A 13,667-nucleotide genomic window follows, 5' to 3' on the forward strand; every position below is an offset into this window, starting at 1 on the left:
AAAGGGGGACCCCTTTCCAATGTGTATCGATAACGAAGTCATCATAAATGATTACTAACAAGCTGATTTTTTTTATTTTCACTTATTTAATACTTATATAATTCAACAGACATATTGTCCTACAAATTGCGTAATAAATATTTGAGAACCGTCAAATCAAAAATTTTTATCCTTGTTACCTCTGTAAGCTACCACAATCGAGAGTTTCGTACATGAAATTATTGGGCATCTCATCAAAATAATGCTACTCACGAAAAATTAGCTTGATAGTAATCACTTGCAAAAATGGGCGATGTATCCCGGACTATAAAGTTTAAACCTCAGAGCAATAAGAGGTTTAAACGGAGAGGACGCAATTTTATATTTTGATGGATGCGTAGGTCGCCATATTTGGAAACTAAAACTTTAGGCTAATTTTAATTTTTTCGTTGTGTTTCTAAACGATAGTTTTTCACTACATTTTTTATTTTATTTTGTTAAATAAAATGCTTATTTGTCCCTTTGTATCGCGTTTTTTTATATTCATATCATTCCGCATTTTTCATATACCTATCAGTACAAAGTCCCAGTCATGGAGCGCTTTGAAACAACATATCATATATATATAAAGCTACACTACCACTGACTCACTGACTGACATCGGGTTTCTCGGAAACTACGCGGAAAGTTGGGGGGGTTTCGACGTGATCGTGTAGAGGTGCTCCCAGTGACCACCGGAAAAATATAGCGATCTCGATCATCTTCGAATACCGAGTGGACCCCTGGTGGTGCGCAGAAACGGTGCCACCTGGAGGGGGGTGTCTGAACAAAAAATGCTCAGAACTGGTGGCGATTACCAGGGGTGGTGGAAAAATGGGGATTTTCGCGAAAACAAGATGGCCGCCGTACTTTGCCAAAATCGCCGTTTATGAATCCTTACGTCTCAAATTTGGCACACGTGCTCTGTGCGAGCCGGCGAATCGATCGGTGCCCTGTTCGAGTGGCTCCGGGCCCCAGTTTCCGACTTCCATACAACGTAAAATCCAACGGCCCGCGGAAACGGTGCGAGTTGGGTGGGGGGTGTCGGAACTAAAAATGATCATCACCCTGGGACGCTACCAGGGAGCCATAGTGGGTCGCTCGATTTTGGAATTTTTCCATTTTTGGCGCAAACATAAAACCGTAAATTTAGACGAGGTGGCGCAACGGAGAAATACACCAATGATGCATTCGTACTCGCCCAGCTCCCAGAATATCCAGAAAAATACGAAATCTTAAACTTTCCCTCATCTCGCGAAGACGATCAACGGCCCGCGCAAACGGTAGCAGCTACATCTGGGGTGCTCAAACTAAACTTGTAGTAGACCTCGAGCAATTACCACAGATAGTGAAAAAAATTCAAAATGGCGGAAAAAATGGCCGCCGCCATACAATTTCTAAAACGGCCGTCGCTGGTCCGATTGCGCTGAAACTTGGCACAGGGGCTTTAATCGAGCCGCACATTAAGGTGGGATACTCATAATTGAGTTTCCACCGCTGGTTTCCGAGTTTCATACAACGCGAAATTCGACGGCTCTCCGAAACGGCGCGAGATAGGTGGGGGGTGTAGAACTAAAAAATGATCAGGAAGATGGGGTGCTACCAGGGCAATGGAGAAATTTCAAATTGGCCGTAATTTTTTTTTCAAAAATGGCCGATTTTTCGAGGCAAGATTGTGGCGCCGCTTACTTCACGATCGGTCTGAAAATTGACTTTTGTGCTCCAATTGGCCAGATTTACAATACTGCATACTCAGAATTTCTCTCCGACCCTCGGTTTCCATTTTCCATACATCACGAAATTCAACGGCTCTCTGAACCGGTGGCAGGTAGGTCGGGGTCGCCGAAGCAAAAAATGCTTCAAAACCTGGTCCGCTTCCAGGCATATAAATTTTTTTGCTAAAAAGCGAAATGTTTTTTTTCGCAAATTTTGTATGGAAATTTCCATAGTAGGAAGGGTAATTGAATAGCAACGGCAAAAGACGGCGCCGCGGGCTGCTTGCTGCCCGCGCACCGCGCAACCTCGAAGGTCGACAGCCTCCCGCAGTAGAAAATATTTATTAACTTTTGAACTACCACACGAGCCAAGCGAGCGAAGCGAGCGAATCACGGCAGCGGCTGGCGTAAATATTCAAATAGGTAGCGAGGAGCGAAGCGACGAGCGAGTTAGGTTAACTTTTGAACTACCGCACTAGCCAAGCGAGCGAAGCGAGCAAGTCACGTCAGCGGCCGGCGTAAATACTCAAAGAAGTAGCGAGGAGCGAAGCGACGAGCGAATTAGGTTACTTTTGAACTACCGCACTAGCCAAGCGAGCGAAGCGAGCAAGTCACGTCAGCGGCCTGCGTAAATATTCAAAGAAGTAGCGAGGAGCGAAGCGACGAGCGAGTTAGGTTAACTTTTGAACTACCGCACTAGCCAAGCGAGCGAAGCGAGCAAGTCACGTCAGCGGCCGGCGTAAATACTCAAAGAAGTAGCGAGGAGCGAAGCGACGAGCGAGTTAGGTTACTTTTGAACTACCGCACTAGCCAAGCGAGCGAAGCGAGCAAGTCACGTCAGCGGCCGGCGTAAATATTCAAATAGGTAGCGAGGAGCGAAGCGACGAGCGTGTTAGGTTAACTCTTGAACAGAAGCGACTTTAGGGCGATTCCCACTCAAACAAAAAAATTACGTAGGTTAAAAACTATTAAAACTAAGTTAAAAAAACCGACGTCAAAAACGGAAAAGTAGGTTCTTATTTTTAGTGCCTAAAGCATACTGAATTTGATTTTAAACGAAGCTACTAATGAAGTTTTCAATACGTAATAATATACACATCTTCACACATTTATTGAGTGAATGAGATGATTTATAAGCGTAGGACTTACACCAAGAGTAGTGTAGTTTTTATATCGAAAATAGCCAATTTTTTGTATTGCGAATAATGTAATTGAATTATGCAAGTAGGTAGTTCTTGTATCAAAAAATAGCGTAGTTTAATAAGTGCTTAGTGCTTGGCACCGACTTCAAACCTATATAGTGAATAACACAACTAAATAATATGTAGTAATTAATTATTTTTTACTTTTCCGTTTTTGAAGTCGGTTTTTTTAAAGTAGTTATTTTTATAGTGTAACGATATCTAATTCGATACACCCTTTGACTGTAGTCCTATGGCTTTCACTTAGATATTTTTAGTGCCGAAAGCATAATGAATTTGATTTTAAACGACGCTACTAAAAAGACTTGAAGTTTTCAATATGTTTTATACATCTTCACACATTTATTGTCTTGAACAGTTTATTATGATTATTTTTCCGACCCAAATATCGACAATAGGAAAAATCACTCGCGCTTCGCCCTCGTGATTTTTTAACCTGAAAAACTTGACTCCTTCATTTGTTTGCAACGAACCTTTCGGAAAATACCCGATAATTTTGAAGCTCTTGTGGTATTATAAGTGAAAAAAAGTCACCGCTGTGACACCTCAAATAAATGAAATTCGGGATCACGTTTCAAAAATTTAACCAATATTTGAATAAGTAATTTATATGCAGTTTCGACCGACTGTAGAATCGCTGTTAGCAGATGTAACAAATGGACAGGAAATTCGAATGCATTTTCAAATGACTGAAGATTTCTGCCCTGGGATGAGCCGCGGGCTGCTTGCAGCCCGCGCACCACGCGCCCTCGAAGGTCGACAGCATTTCAGAATATAAAATATTTGAATGGGGAATTTATAAGCACTTCCGATTGACTGTGGAATCGCAGTTAGCAGAAAATTACAAATGGACTTGGAATTCTAACACATTTTCTAATGACTGCCCTATTGCTTCAACCCAGGGGCAAAAGGGGCTCGCGGGCTGCTTGCAGCCCGCGCACAACGCACCAGCTAGTTATATTAATAACATTTCAATGAACTCTCTTTAGCCCCAAAAGTATAATCTATTATCTTTGTATAATGTAATTACCATATTATTTCATAACAGTCTTTAAATGGGGCCGATTTTGCAATTCTATTAACAGTTCGATTCAAACTTAATGGCGGTTTAGAAGTTAGGTGCAGGTGCGCCGTGCGAGTGGGATCTGTGCGCACTCGCACATCCCTTAACGTGCCGCTAATTCCTAAAAATTGTTTTCTGCGCATCGGATCGTACGATGTTTCGAGCCGCCATTAAGTTTGAATCGTATTATACCATGCCTAAGATTTTTATTGGGTTGTATTTGACAATAATAATACAATAATAAAATATAATGTCATTACATTACAGGTGCAGCTCATGCGACAGCCTGTTCCCGTCGCTGATGGCGCTGGAGCACCACAAGGAGGAGTTCCAACACTGGAGCGACTCGTGCTGCTCGCGCTCCGACAGCGACGAGTCGGACGACTGCCGCGACGACGCGCACCGACTTATATAATGCCGCCATCTCATTATTGCCGGGGACCGACCGCAACATTTGGGCACCTTCGTGTAGATATTTGCGGGGTTTTATAGTTTGTTCTTGATGTGACAGTGTAAATAATGTTCTGTAGAGAATAGATTGTGTTTCGATGTACCTTGTCTATGATACTTTTAACATCTGTTGCTGTCTGTACTACCTATCTTCTACCTACCTATCGATACTTAGAAAAGGACACTTTTTCAAGTACGCAGTACGACGATTGTCTATCTAAACCCTAAAATTATTTTATTTGGTTAGATACTGGAATCTACGGTCAAAATCTAGATTTTAGATCGTATTTAAATGCTAGTTTTGTTGTAGTTCATGTCTATCGTGTACTAACACGTGCATTATAAAAGATTTTCGCGTACTAATTCGTACTTCTACACATCTTCCTTCCAAGAACTATAAAACCCTTAAACATAATATTTACAACAGAAAATATAAATCGTGAAGTTTATATATTTTCTATATGAAAAAAATGAGCTAGACAAATGTGTTAAGCAAACATATCAATGGTAGCCGTTGTAAAGTTGGATTCGATGCGATTCCTTGTGTCCTAGACCGAGACGTAACTCCCGGCAATAATGCATATCCTTGCGTGAATGACTGATATTCAATTGTAAATATACTTTTATATTATAAAGCTAATATTATATAGCGCATTGGGGTGATTGCTTATATGGTTTAAGTTATTCAATATTCTAACGATGTATTTGAATACCTTACGTGCTGTTCAAAGTTATTGGCGTACAATGTACATACCAATTCAAAGACAATAGAAGTTAAAAGACATGTTGCCAGGCTTTAAAATTTTCGCATAGGTAACCTAAGATTTCGCTAAACAACTCGTAGGTTTTATATAAAACCTCAGAATCAAAAATACGTGTTCAAACCGTTTTAAATTTTATTCCTGTGGTTTATTCCTATTTTATCTCTTTCACTCCCAAAATATTTGAAAAACGAATAAAAAACTATTTAGAACATAAAATCTTATTTCATAGTAGCAATTACCCCAAAAGCTTAGCAACTTTTGAAATTCAATAGTCCACTGATGCAGTGGGATTTTGAATAGATTTTTCTATATTTGGATGTACAGTAATGTAAAATAATGTAGGTAGAACCTATCTTGTTGTTACTAATTTTAGCATTTTTTAAATTCAGGAATAATTTTTAGTTAGGTAGCATTTTTCTGTAACAATTTAGTAATAATTCCGTAAAATATTGAGTTGTTCATTTACTCTTGATAATTATTTTTCCCAAAAATAGATACAGTAGGTATATCATACAAATAACTTTTAATTATAGTAAAACAAATTTTTAATAGGAAGAAAGTGTAGAGTATAATATCATATTTGAGCTTTTTTTTTCCTAGAAGTTCTAAGTAGGTACCTAGATTTTTGTAAGATTGTTGAAGGAATTTATTTATCAAATGGAATAAGTGTAAATGTAATGATTGTCGAAATAGGCCTGGTTATAGTCTGTTTAGTAAGATTTAAAACGGATAGTATTACAGAATTTTATATCTAACAATATGTAAGTAAGTATATGATTTTAGATAATATGCTATTATTTTTATATGTTTAAAAAAATACGTACGGGCTTTATATTGGGCGATTTTGTAAATAGTTTTAGAAATTATCAATTTATTGGAGGCAGAAACAGTATTCTAGTCATAGTTTGAATGTATCTTTGTATAAATAAATTGACCATGTCTGTGTATCTTGTTTTATTCTACCTTATAATAATTTGACTATTTACTTCAACGAGGCTCTAATGGAAATAGATAGAATAAAACGGTTGTTAATCGACCAGGCAAAAAAAAGGTTTTATGCAGTAAACACCTAAATTTCAACTAAATAGAAAACTGGTCCAGGGAAAAAATAATTAAATAAAACATTATGATCTATCATTGCTCCCAAGAAGCTTATATCTAATACACTGGAGATTGCACTATGACCATTAACTTGTCACAAGAAAATATAACCTTGAATGACGTCAGTGTTGTTTTTTGTCTCTTTCTGTGGGTGACCACACTGGTTTGTATATTCAGGATTTTTCGAAATAGAAAAAACTAAAAATCATGGTCTATAAATAATAACGACATATATTTTTAACAGTATTTTTATTATAATTACTGGTCATCTTACAAGAATTATCTCCTTTATATGACATACAATTTTAATTGGTAGAGAATGATAGTTTTAAATAACGCTTGATAACTTTTGGCTACAAAGCTTGGATATTAACCGATATACATCATTATATCATTAACATCCTTTGTAAATAGAGGAAAGTTGTGTTTTGCATCAGATGCTGTTTACCAAATTGTAAGTTACTCAGATCTTCTTTTTAAACGCGTTGCTTCGACGGGTCAACTTCAAGCCAAAAACATCAAATTAAAACTGTTTATAGCAGTATTTTTTTTCTGGGTCGTAATCCTCAGTAATTTTACCCTTGATAGGCACATATATTTCTTTTTACTTCATTTTTTGGAAAGCTGAAATACGTAAAACAAAAAAATATTAGGTTAAAAAGTATAAATTTCAATGTAAAAAAGAACAAACCACAATATGTGAGTGCAATACCGATGTCGTGTGTTGTTTCATTACTAGTATAAAAATTTTTAAAATGGTGTTCTAAATGTTCATCATAATATTTTTTAGCAATATATTATCGTCGCTATCCGTAAAAACCCATCATCATGGTTACCTTACTTGTTAAATTTGTTTGTTGAAAACTTGTTGAAAAATGATGAAAGTATTAGGAAAAGAACTTATTTAACATGATTGCTTAGTAAAATGATGATAAATTTGACGATTTTTGCCATTAAAATGATTCTAAACAGGTAAATGCATGAGTATTGAGGAATATTGTAAATAACGTAAATATACACTTGCCTGTGAAATTATAGGCCAGAATTTGGTGTCCAAAAACTTCTGCAATTTTTCACAATGCAATACATTATTAATATTCGGAAAATATTTATTAAATACGCAACAATATTAACTTAAATATTCGAAGCGACGCAATTTTTTTGACACTTATGCCATATTGTCAAAGTGAGAGTTGCTACAATTTTATTATGGTAACTACCCATAATCAGGGAGTATCGCTTTTTAATAATTGGTTCAGATACTTATTTTATTTAGCATAAATAATAATTGTCTCATCCAACAATGCTTCTGAATGACGTTGTTGGCAATTTATCAACAAAGTCATGTACAAAAACTAACCTTTTGCACAGAATATTACAGCATACATAGTAGCCTTGGGAAAACTTCGTTTTAACAGTGGCAATACCAAGTTAGGTGTGAAAGTGATAGAACACAACAATTTTCAAATGTTCATACCGAAATCTCCAGTGTATAAGATATAAGCTTCTTGATTGCTCCTAATAATATAGTCCAGGAGGAATCGGCGCATGAGTACCGAAAACTATTCCACCTCAATTTTTTTACGTGATCCTCTTCAAATTGCCCTACTGATGATATAAATGCATGTTGCCATGGGGCAACCCGGTGCCATATTGTTTAAACCGAAATTGTTTAAACAATTGCAAGGAATTGTTATTTTTCAACCGGACAAATTTTTTTTATATTTTTTATCGAAATACCAATAAAAAAGGTCCAATTACTTTTCACGATAAAGTTAATATTTTCAAAGATATGAATTTTTTAAGGTTTGAAAAATCTCAAATTTGGGTACTTTCGACCCATGAAAAATATATTTAAAAAAAAAATAATATATAAGTAATATTTTTTTTTCAATTCTCTATACAATAGTTAATAATATTGTTAATAGAGATTTAAGAAAATTTCATTGTTTATATCTGTTTTTTAATTGTTAACTTCGCGCGCTCACAAGTACGCGCCGCTTACCTTTAAGTATCGCCGTCTCTCTCTTACTCATGCGCTGCATCGGCCTCTCTGTGTCTTGAATCATTATTTATCATTTATCTTAAAAACTATCAACTTTATCAAGATTTCTAAAGAGAGCAATCTTATTAATAATTAAATTGTCTACAATTTGTTTCTTATATATTTTTTTCTGAAATCAATTTTTTTAAAGTTATTTAAGCATAAATTGAAACATGTAATTAAAATTACTTTTTTGTCAGTTTATATTACTTTTTTGTTATTGAAACAGCAAGTAAGGTAAAAGACCCAGTTATTGACACTGGCCTAGTTGTTTGACACTCGCAATTTGATTTTAATTAAAAGAATGAAATGTTCTCAAAAAACCAAAGATCTTAAAATTTTTAATTCAAAAATTATATTTATTAATTTATTAGAATTGATTTGTTTTTTTTTTAACTAAAATAAAATTTAAAGTGTCAATAACTAGGTCTTTTACCTTATTAATTACATTGAATAACTTCTTCAAACGAAAGTTATAGATGGAGAAGTATGAAATAATAAAACAAGATTTAAAAATAAGTATTTATTTATTATCAATATTATTTTTATATATTATATTCTTACAGTCTTCTGAATCACAACCACATAGAAGTATGCAACTTATATTATTTGTGAGCGCGCGAAGTTAACAATTAAAAAACAGATATAAACAATGAAATTTTCTTAAATCTCTATTAACAATATTATTAACTATTGTATAGAGAATTGAAAAAAAAATATTACTTATATATTATTTTTTTTTTAAATATATTTTTCATGGGTCGAAAGTACCCAAATTTGAGATTTTTCAAACCTTAAAAAATTCATATCTTTGAAAATATTAACTTTATCGTGAAAAGTAATTGGACCTTTTTTATTGGTATTTCGATAAAAAATATAAAAAAAATTTGTCCGGTTGAAAAATAACAATTCCTTGCAATTGTTTAAACAATTTCGGTTTAAACAATATGGCACCGGGTTGCCCCATGGCAACATGCATTTATATCATCAGTAGGGCAATTTGAAGAGGATCACGTAAAAAAATTGAGGTGGAATAGTTTTCGGTACTCATGCGCCGATTCCTCCTGGACTAATAGAGACTGTGCCACTAAAGAAGTCCTACGGCGAAGCTGTGAACTAAATTTGACAGGTCAGCCATATTGCAAAAAAATATCACGAATTGCCACCAGTGTGACCAGATTCAGTATTTTAATACTTTTTCAGTATATTTCATCGACTTTTCCGAACATCGGTATATTTTTAGGTATATTGCTGGAAGTCAGTATTTTTGGGTATATTTTGGTTGACGTTATGGCAACACCGTCGTGCGTGATCGTCTGAAAGTTGCGACAATGTTTGCGGAATTCCCCGGAACGCGAACATTGGGGACTTTTTCGGATTTATAAATGTTATCTATGAGCAAAGATGAGTAAGTTACAGATATGACAAGAAAGACGGCCGTCGCCGGCGTTGTAGTATTGTAATACTACCTTTACAATTATCAATCAATACATAGTATAGTATAGGAGTGAGGGTGCTACTGTGCCGTCGTAAACATTATCTCTGCCTAAAAACTAATTTAAATATACTAAAACAGAGTATTATGGTAAATAACCGATAGTGTTTGTGAATTTATTGAGTGACTACTGTGATATATTGAAGACTTAAAGAAATGGACACGGAAAAATACATTTCACTGTAAAATAAAATAGCGAAGACCTACCATTAGTGTTACTGTTTTTGTGGACTTATTCAATAATCTTAATGGTTTGAACTAAAACCGAATACCGTTTTATTGTGCACGGAAGTGATTCTAAATAATTTAAACAAAGAACAATTACATATAAGAGTAAAATATATCAACATAACCTTAAACTTTAAAGTTTTAACATTTATTGTGATTCGTATCTATGATTCAATATCCTAGCGACACACAGCGCCATCTAGTAGAAAGAAGCTGAGGAACTTATCTGTTTGCAATCGATACGTATACGTATTTTTATTTTATCAACATGGAAGAGGTTTTAAATGCACTTAAATTTATACAAAAGGAATTGGATAACCAGAAAATTATTATCCAGGAAAGTGGAAAAAATATTACCGAACAAGTTACACAGAATATTAATACTATGTTAGAAGAAAAATTTTGTCTTTGGGAAGAAAAGCATAATAAACTTAAAGAAGTCGTGGAAAATCAGGAAAATAGAATCTATTTCTTAGAAAAACAATCAAGACAGAGAAATTTAATTTTTTTCGGTATTGAGGAAACAGAAAACTCGTACGAAAGCCTGGAAAAGAACATTATCAAGTGGATAGATCAGTTCTTCTCTATAAAACTAAATTATTTTGATATTCAAGAAGCGAGGAGAGTAGGAAAGAAAGGCGACAGACCACGCCCAATAGTAATTACTTTTTCTACTTTAGGAATAAAAATAAAAATTCTTAAGAAAAAACTGATGTTAAAAGATACTCCCTACTACGTTCAAGCGGACTATCCGAAATATATACTAGAAAAGAGAAAAGGATTAAAAGAACAATTGAAAATAGAGAAAGAAAAGGGTAACACAGCTACAATCAAATACGACAAATTAATTATTACCGAAAGCATGCACAAAAGAAAACTTTCTTTATCACCTGAAAATAGCACAATCCCAAAAATTGAGAAAACTACTCAAGCCAATAAAAAGAATAAACAACAACAGCTCAAATCGACGGCCAAAAGATCAAATAGCATATCAGAAGGAGTGATAAAACCCGGCATGTTAAACTTTTTAGTAAATACAAATACAGTTAAAACAAATAACACTCAGAACGTAAATAACAAGAACATATAACAACTAAGCCCCTCCTCCAACATAATTAGATCACAGCACAACAAGAACCAGATACCAAGAACATCTTCCAACCCGGCTGGTCACCGTGGAAGATAATGACCACAACCCTCCAAATGAATACACACAACAGCTATCATAACGCAATCTCATTTGAGAATTTTTTTTTTTGGGGGAGGCCTTTACCCAATACGGGGTTTCTACAGACAATCCTAAAAAAAAAACATTTAATGAAATAAGAAAATAAATGATAATTCATAAACTTAAAATAAAGTAAAAATTTAATAAAGCTAAAATACTGTTAACTAACAAACAAATATGTACTACAACCAACTTACTTTTAATGTAAATTGATCAACTAAGTGTAACTATAACGTAGATATAAAAATAGTCTTAAATGATTGTAACTTGTTTGTAGAAAATAAATGGGCTTTTTATTTTTATTTTACATAGTATAAATCAGAGTTGCAGAATGTATGTTCGCCTAAAACTTTACAACTGCTGGACCGATTTTAATGAGGTTTGCACCATTAGATAGAGCGTAATTTCCAGATTGCATACATTGAAATCCCTTGTATTTCATGAATATCAGTTTACCCGGATGAATTCGGGAAGGAATGCTAGTTTATCTATAATTTTCAAAACAAAGTCTAGTTTTTAAGTTTTCAGTTGGATGAATAGATAGTAGTAAAACATATAAGATATTTTATTACTAGTATAAAATCGTCTAATACGGTTCAAGTGAGATGATTGTCTCTTCTGCACTCGACTTAATATTTGAGGACTTTCTTTCGATAATTCGGGAATTTCCCCAAAATAGAAGATGGTTTTTGTCATCATATAAAATATAGAACGCGATTTTCGTTGTTTTTATTTACTTAGTTGCATTCATCAGGACAGCGTATCTAGTTTTCAGCAAAGTTATTTAGCGAAGTGGGAACAAATTCCGGAATTTTCTTTGTGGCTTTCACGTTATATATGGATGATGAGTTCACCGCATTTTGTAAAGCATGCAATGCGAATCTGCAAAGTAGATAAGCATCTATAAAACTAACATTTATTGTGAGGATGAATAATTAAAACGTGTTAAGAAAATCAGTATTTTTATTGGTATATCTGTCATATGTAAGTCGGTATATTTCAGTATTTTTTTGAGGTGCCTCGGTATTTTTGTAAAATTTAATCTGGTCACACTGATTGCCACTCCATAACTTAGGGAGTATTCAGAGAGAAAGCTTGAAACTTATAAGCGCTTATCGGCGCTTGTCATGTTCATATATTTTCCTGCGCGGGTTGACAGCACTGACAGGAAAATATATGAACATGACAAGCGCCGATAAGCGCTTATAAGTTTCAAGCTTTCTTTCTGAATACGCCCATAGAAATGCTATAATTATTGTTGTTAGCTAAGTAACGATACTTTTGTGTAAAATAAATCTGTTAACTTGTGCTTTTCCATCAATAATAGGCTAGGATGTGTAGCGAGGAATGTGTTTGTAAATAACCAACAGTAATATCGCTTCAAACTTCAAACTAAATGAAGTCCTGAACAATGTAGCTGTATTTTGTATTTTTTGTACTAATACATTACATACAATTTTTACTACTTTTACGTGCTACAATAAATAACATAGAATATGGACTTATTGATTGTTAGCAGTTCTCTGCGTCAGACAAACTATAAGTAATATACTGCTAAAAAAAGTTCAGACAACTGCTAAATATCAATAAGTCATATTATTCTATGTTGCACTGGCTAATACAGAGAACTGCTATAAAAAGTTCAGGCAACTGCTAAAAATCAATAAGTCATATTCTATGTTGCACTGGCTAATACAGAGAACTGCTAAAAAAATTCAGACATAATATTCTTTATGGACTTATTGATTTTAGCAGTTGTCTGAACATTTTTTAGCATTTCTCTGTATTAGCTTTTTTTTTTTTATGTATAAGTCGGCAAACGAGCTTGCGCGTCACCGTACAGAAAGCGATGATTGGCGCCGCCCATAAACAACCACAGACTCTGGAGTATTGTGGTTGCGTTGCCGGCCTTTGAGGGAGGAGCTAGTGCAACATAGAATATGACTTATTGATATTTAGCAGTTGTCTGATCTTTTCTTAGCAGATCTCTGTATTAGCCAGTGCTCTATAGAATATAGACATTGATTTTTAGCAGTTGCCTGAACTTTTTATAGCAGTTCTCTGTATTAGCTAGTGCAACATAGAATATAGAAATTGACTTTTAGCAGTTGTCTGAACTTTTTTTAGCAGTTCTCTGTATTAGCCAGTGCAACATAGAATATGACTTATTGATATTTAGCAGTTGTCTGTAGTTTTTTAGCAGTTCTCTGTATTAGCCAGTGCTACACAGAATCTTCACTTCTTAGGCTATCCTTTGGTAAGAAACTTGACACAAGAGTTTTAAATTTTCCTGCATGAATTGTGTTAAAAGCAACCCATATAACTAGACGCTTATGAGTAAAAATAAGTTATTAAGGAG

At 34.4% G+C, this 13,667-nt stretch overlaps 2 protein-coding genes across 2 annotated transcripts in view; both read left to right on the forward strand.

The window, feature by feature from the left end:
• LOC149488657 (uncharacterized) overlaps positions 1–6,157 on the forward strand; it is a 130,870-nt gene extending 124,713 nt beyond the window's left edge. Inside the window, exon 4 of the mRNA XM_089695187.1 lies at positions 4,266–6,157. Within this exon, the coding sequence (XP_089551313.1) occupies positions 4,266–4,413 (148 nt within the window). The 3' untranslated portion in view covers positions 4,414–6,157. The remainder of the gene's footprint in view (positions 1–4,265) is intronic.
• A 4,067-nt stretch (positions 6,158–10,224) lies between these two features.
• Positions 10,225–11,185, forward strand: LOC149488663 (uncharacterized). The gene has a single exon (XM_089695269.1). The coding sequence runs from the start codon at positions 10,349–10,351 to the stop codon at positions 11,168–11,170; it is 822 nt and encodes a 273-aa protein (XP_089551395.1). The 5' UTR covers positions 10,225–10,348; the 3' UTR covers positions 11,171–11,185.
• Positions 11,186–13,667: the final 2,482 nt, after the last annotated feature.

The sequence above is a fragment of the Colias philodice genome, chromosome 5 (genome assembly GCF_061535455.1).
Source record: "Colias philodice isolate Cphi_HAF_F1 chromosome 5, ilColPhil1 Martin Lab GWU primary, whole genome shotgun sequence".
Taxonomy (NCBI): Eukaryota; Metazoa; Arthropoda; class Insecta; order Lepidoptera; family Pieridae; genus Colias; species Colias philodice.

What these genes read in the sequence shown, in the direction of transcription:
- LOC149488663 (XM_089695269.1), top strand. Translation starts at nt 10,349, where the DNA reads ATGGAAGAGGTTTTAAATGCACTTAAATTTATACAAAAGGAATTGGAT.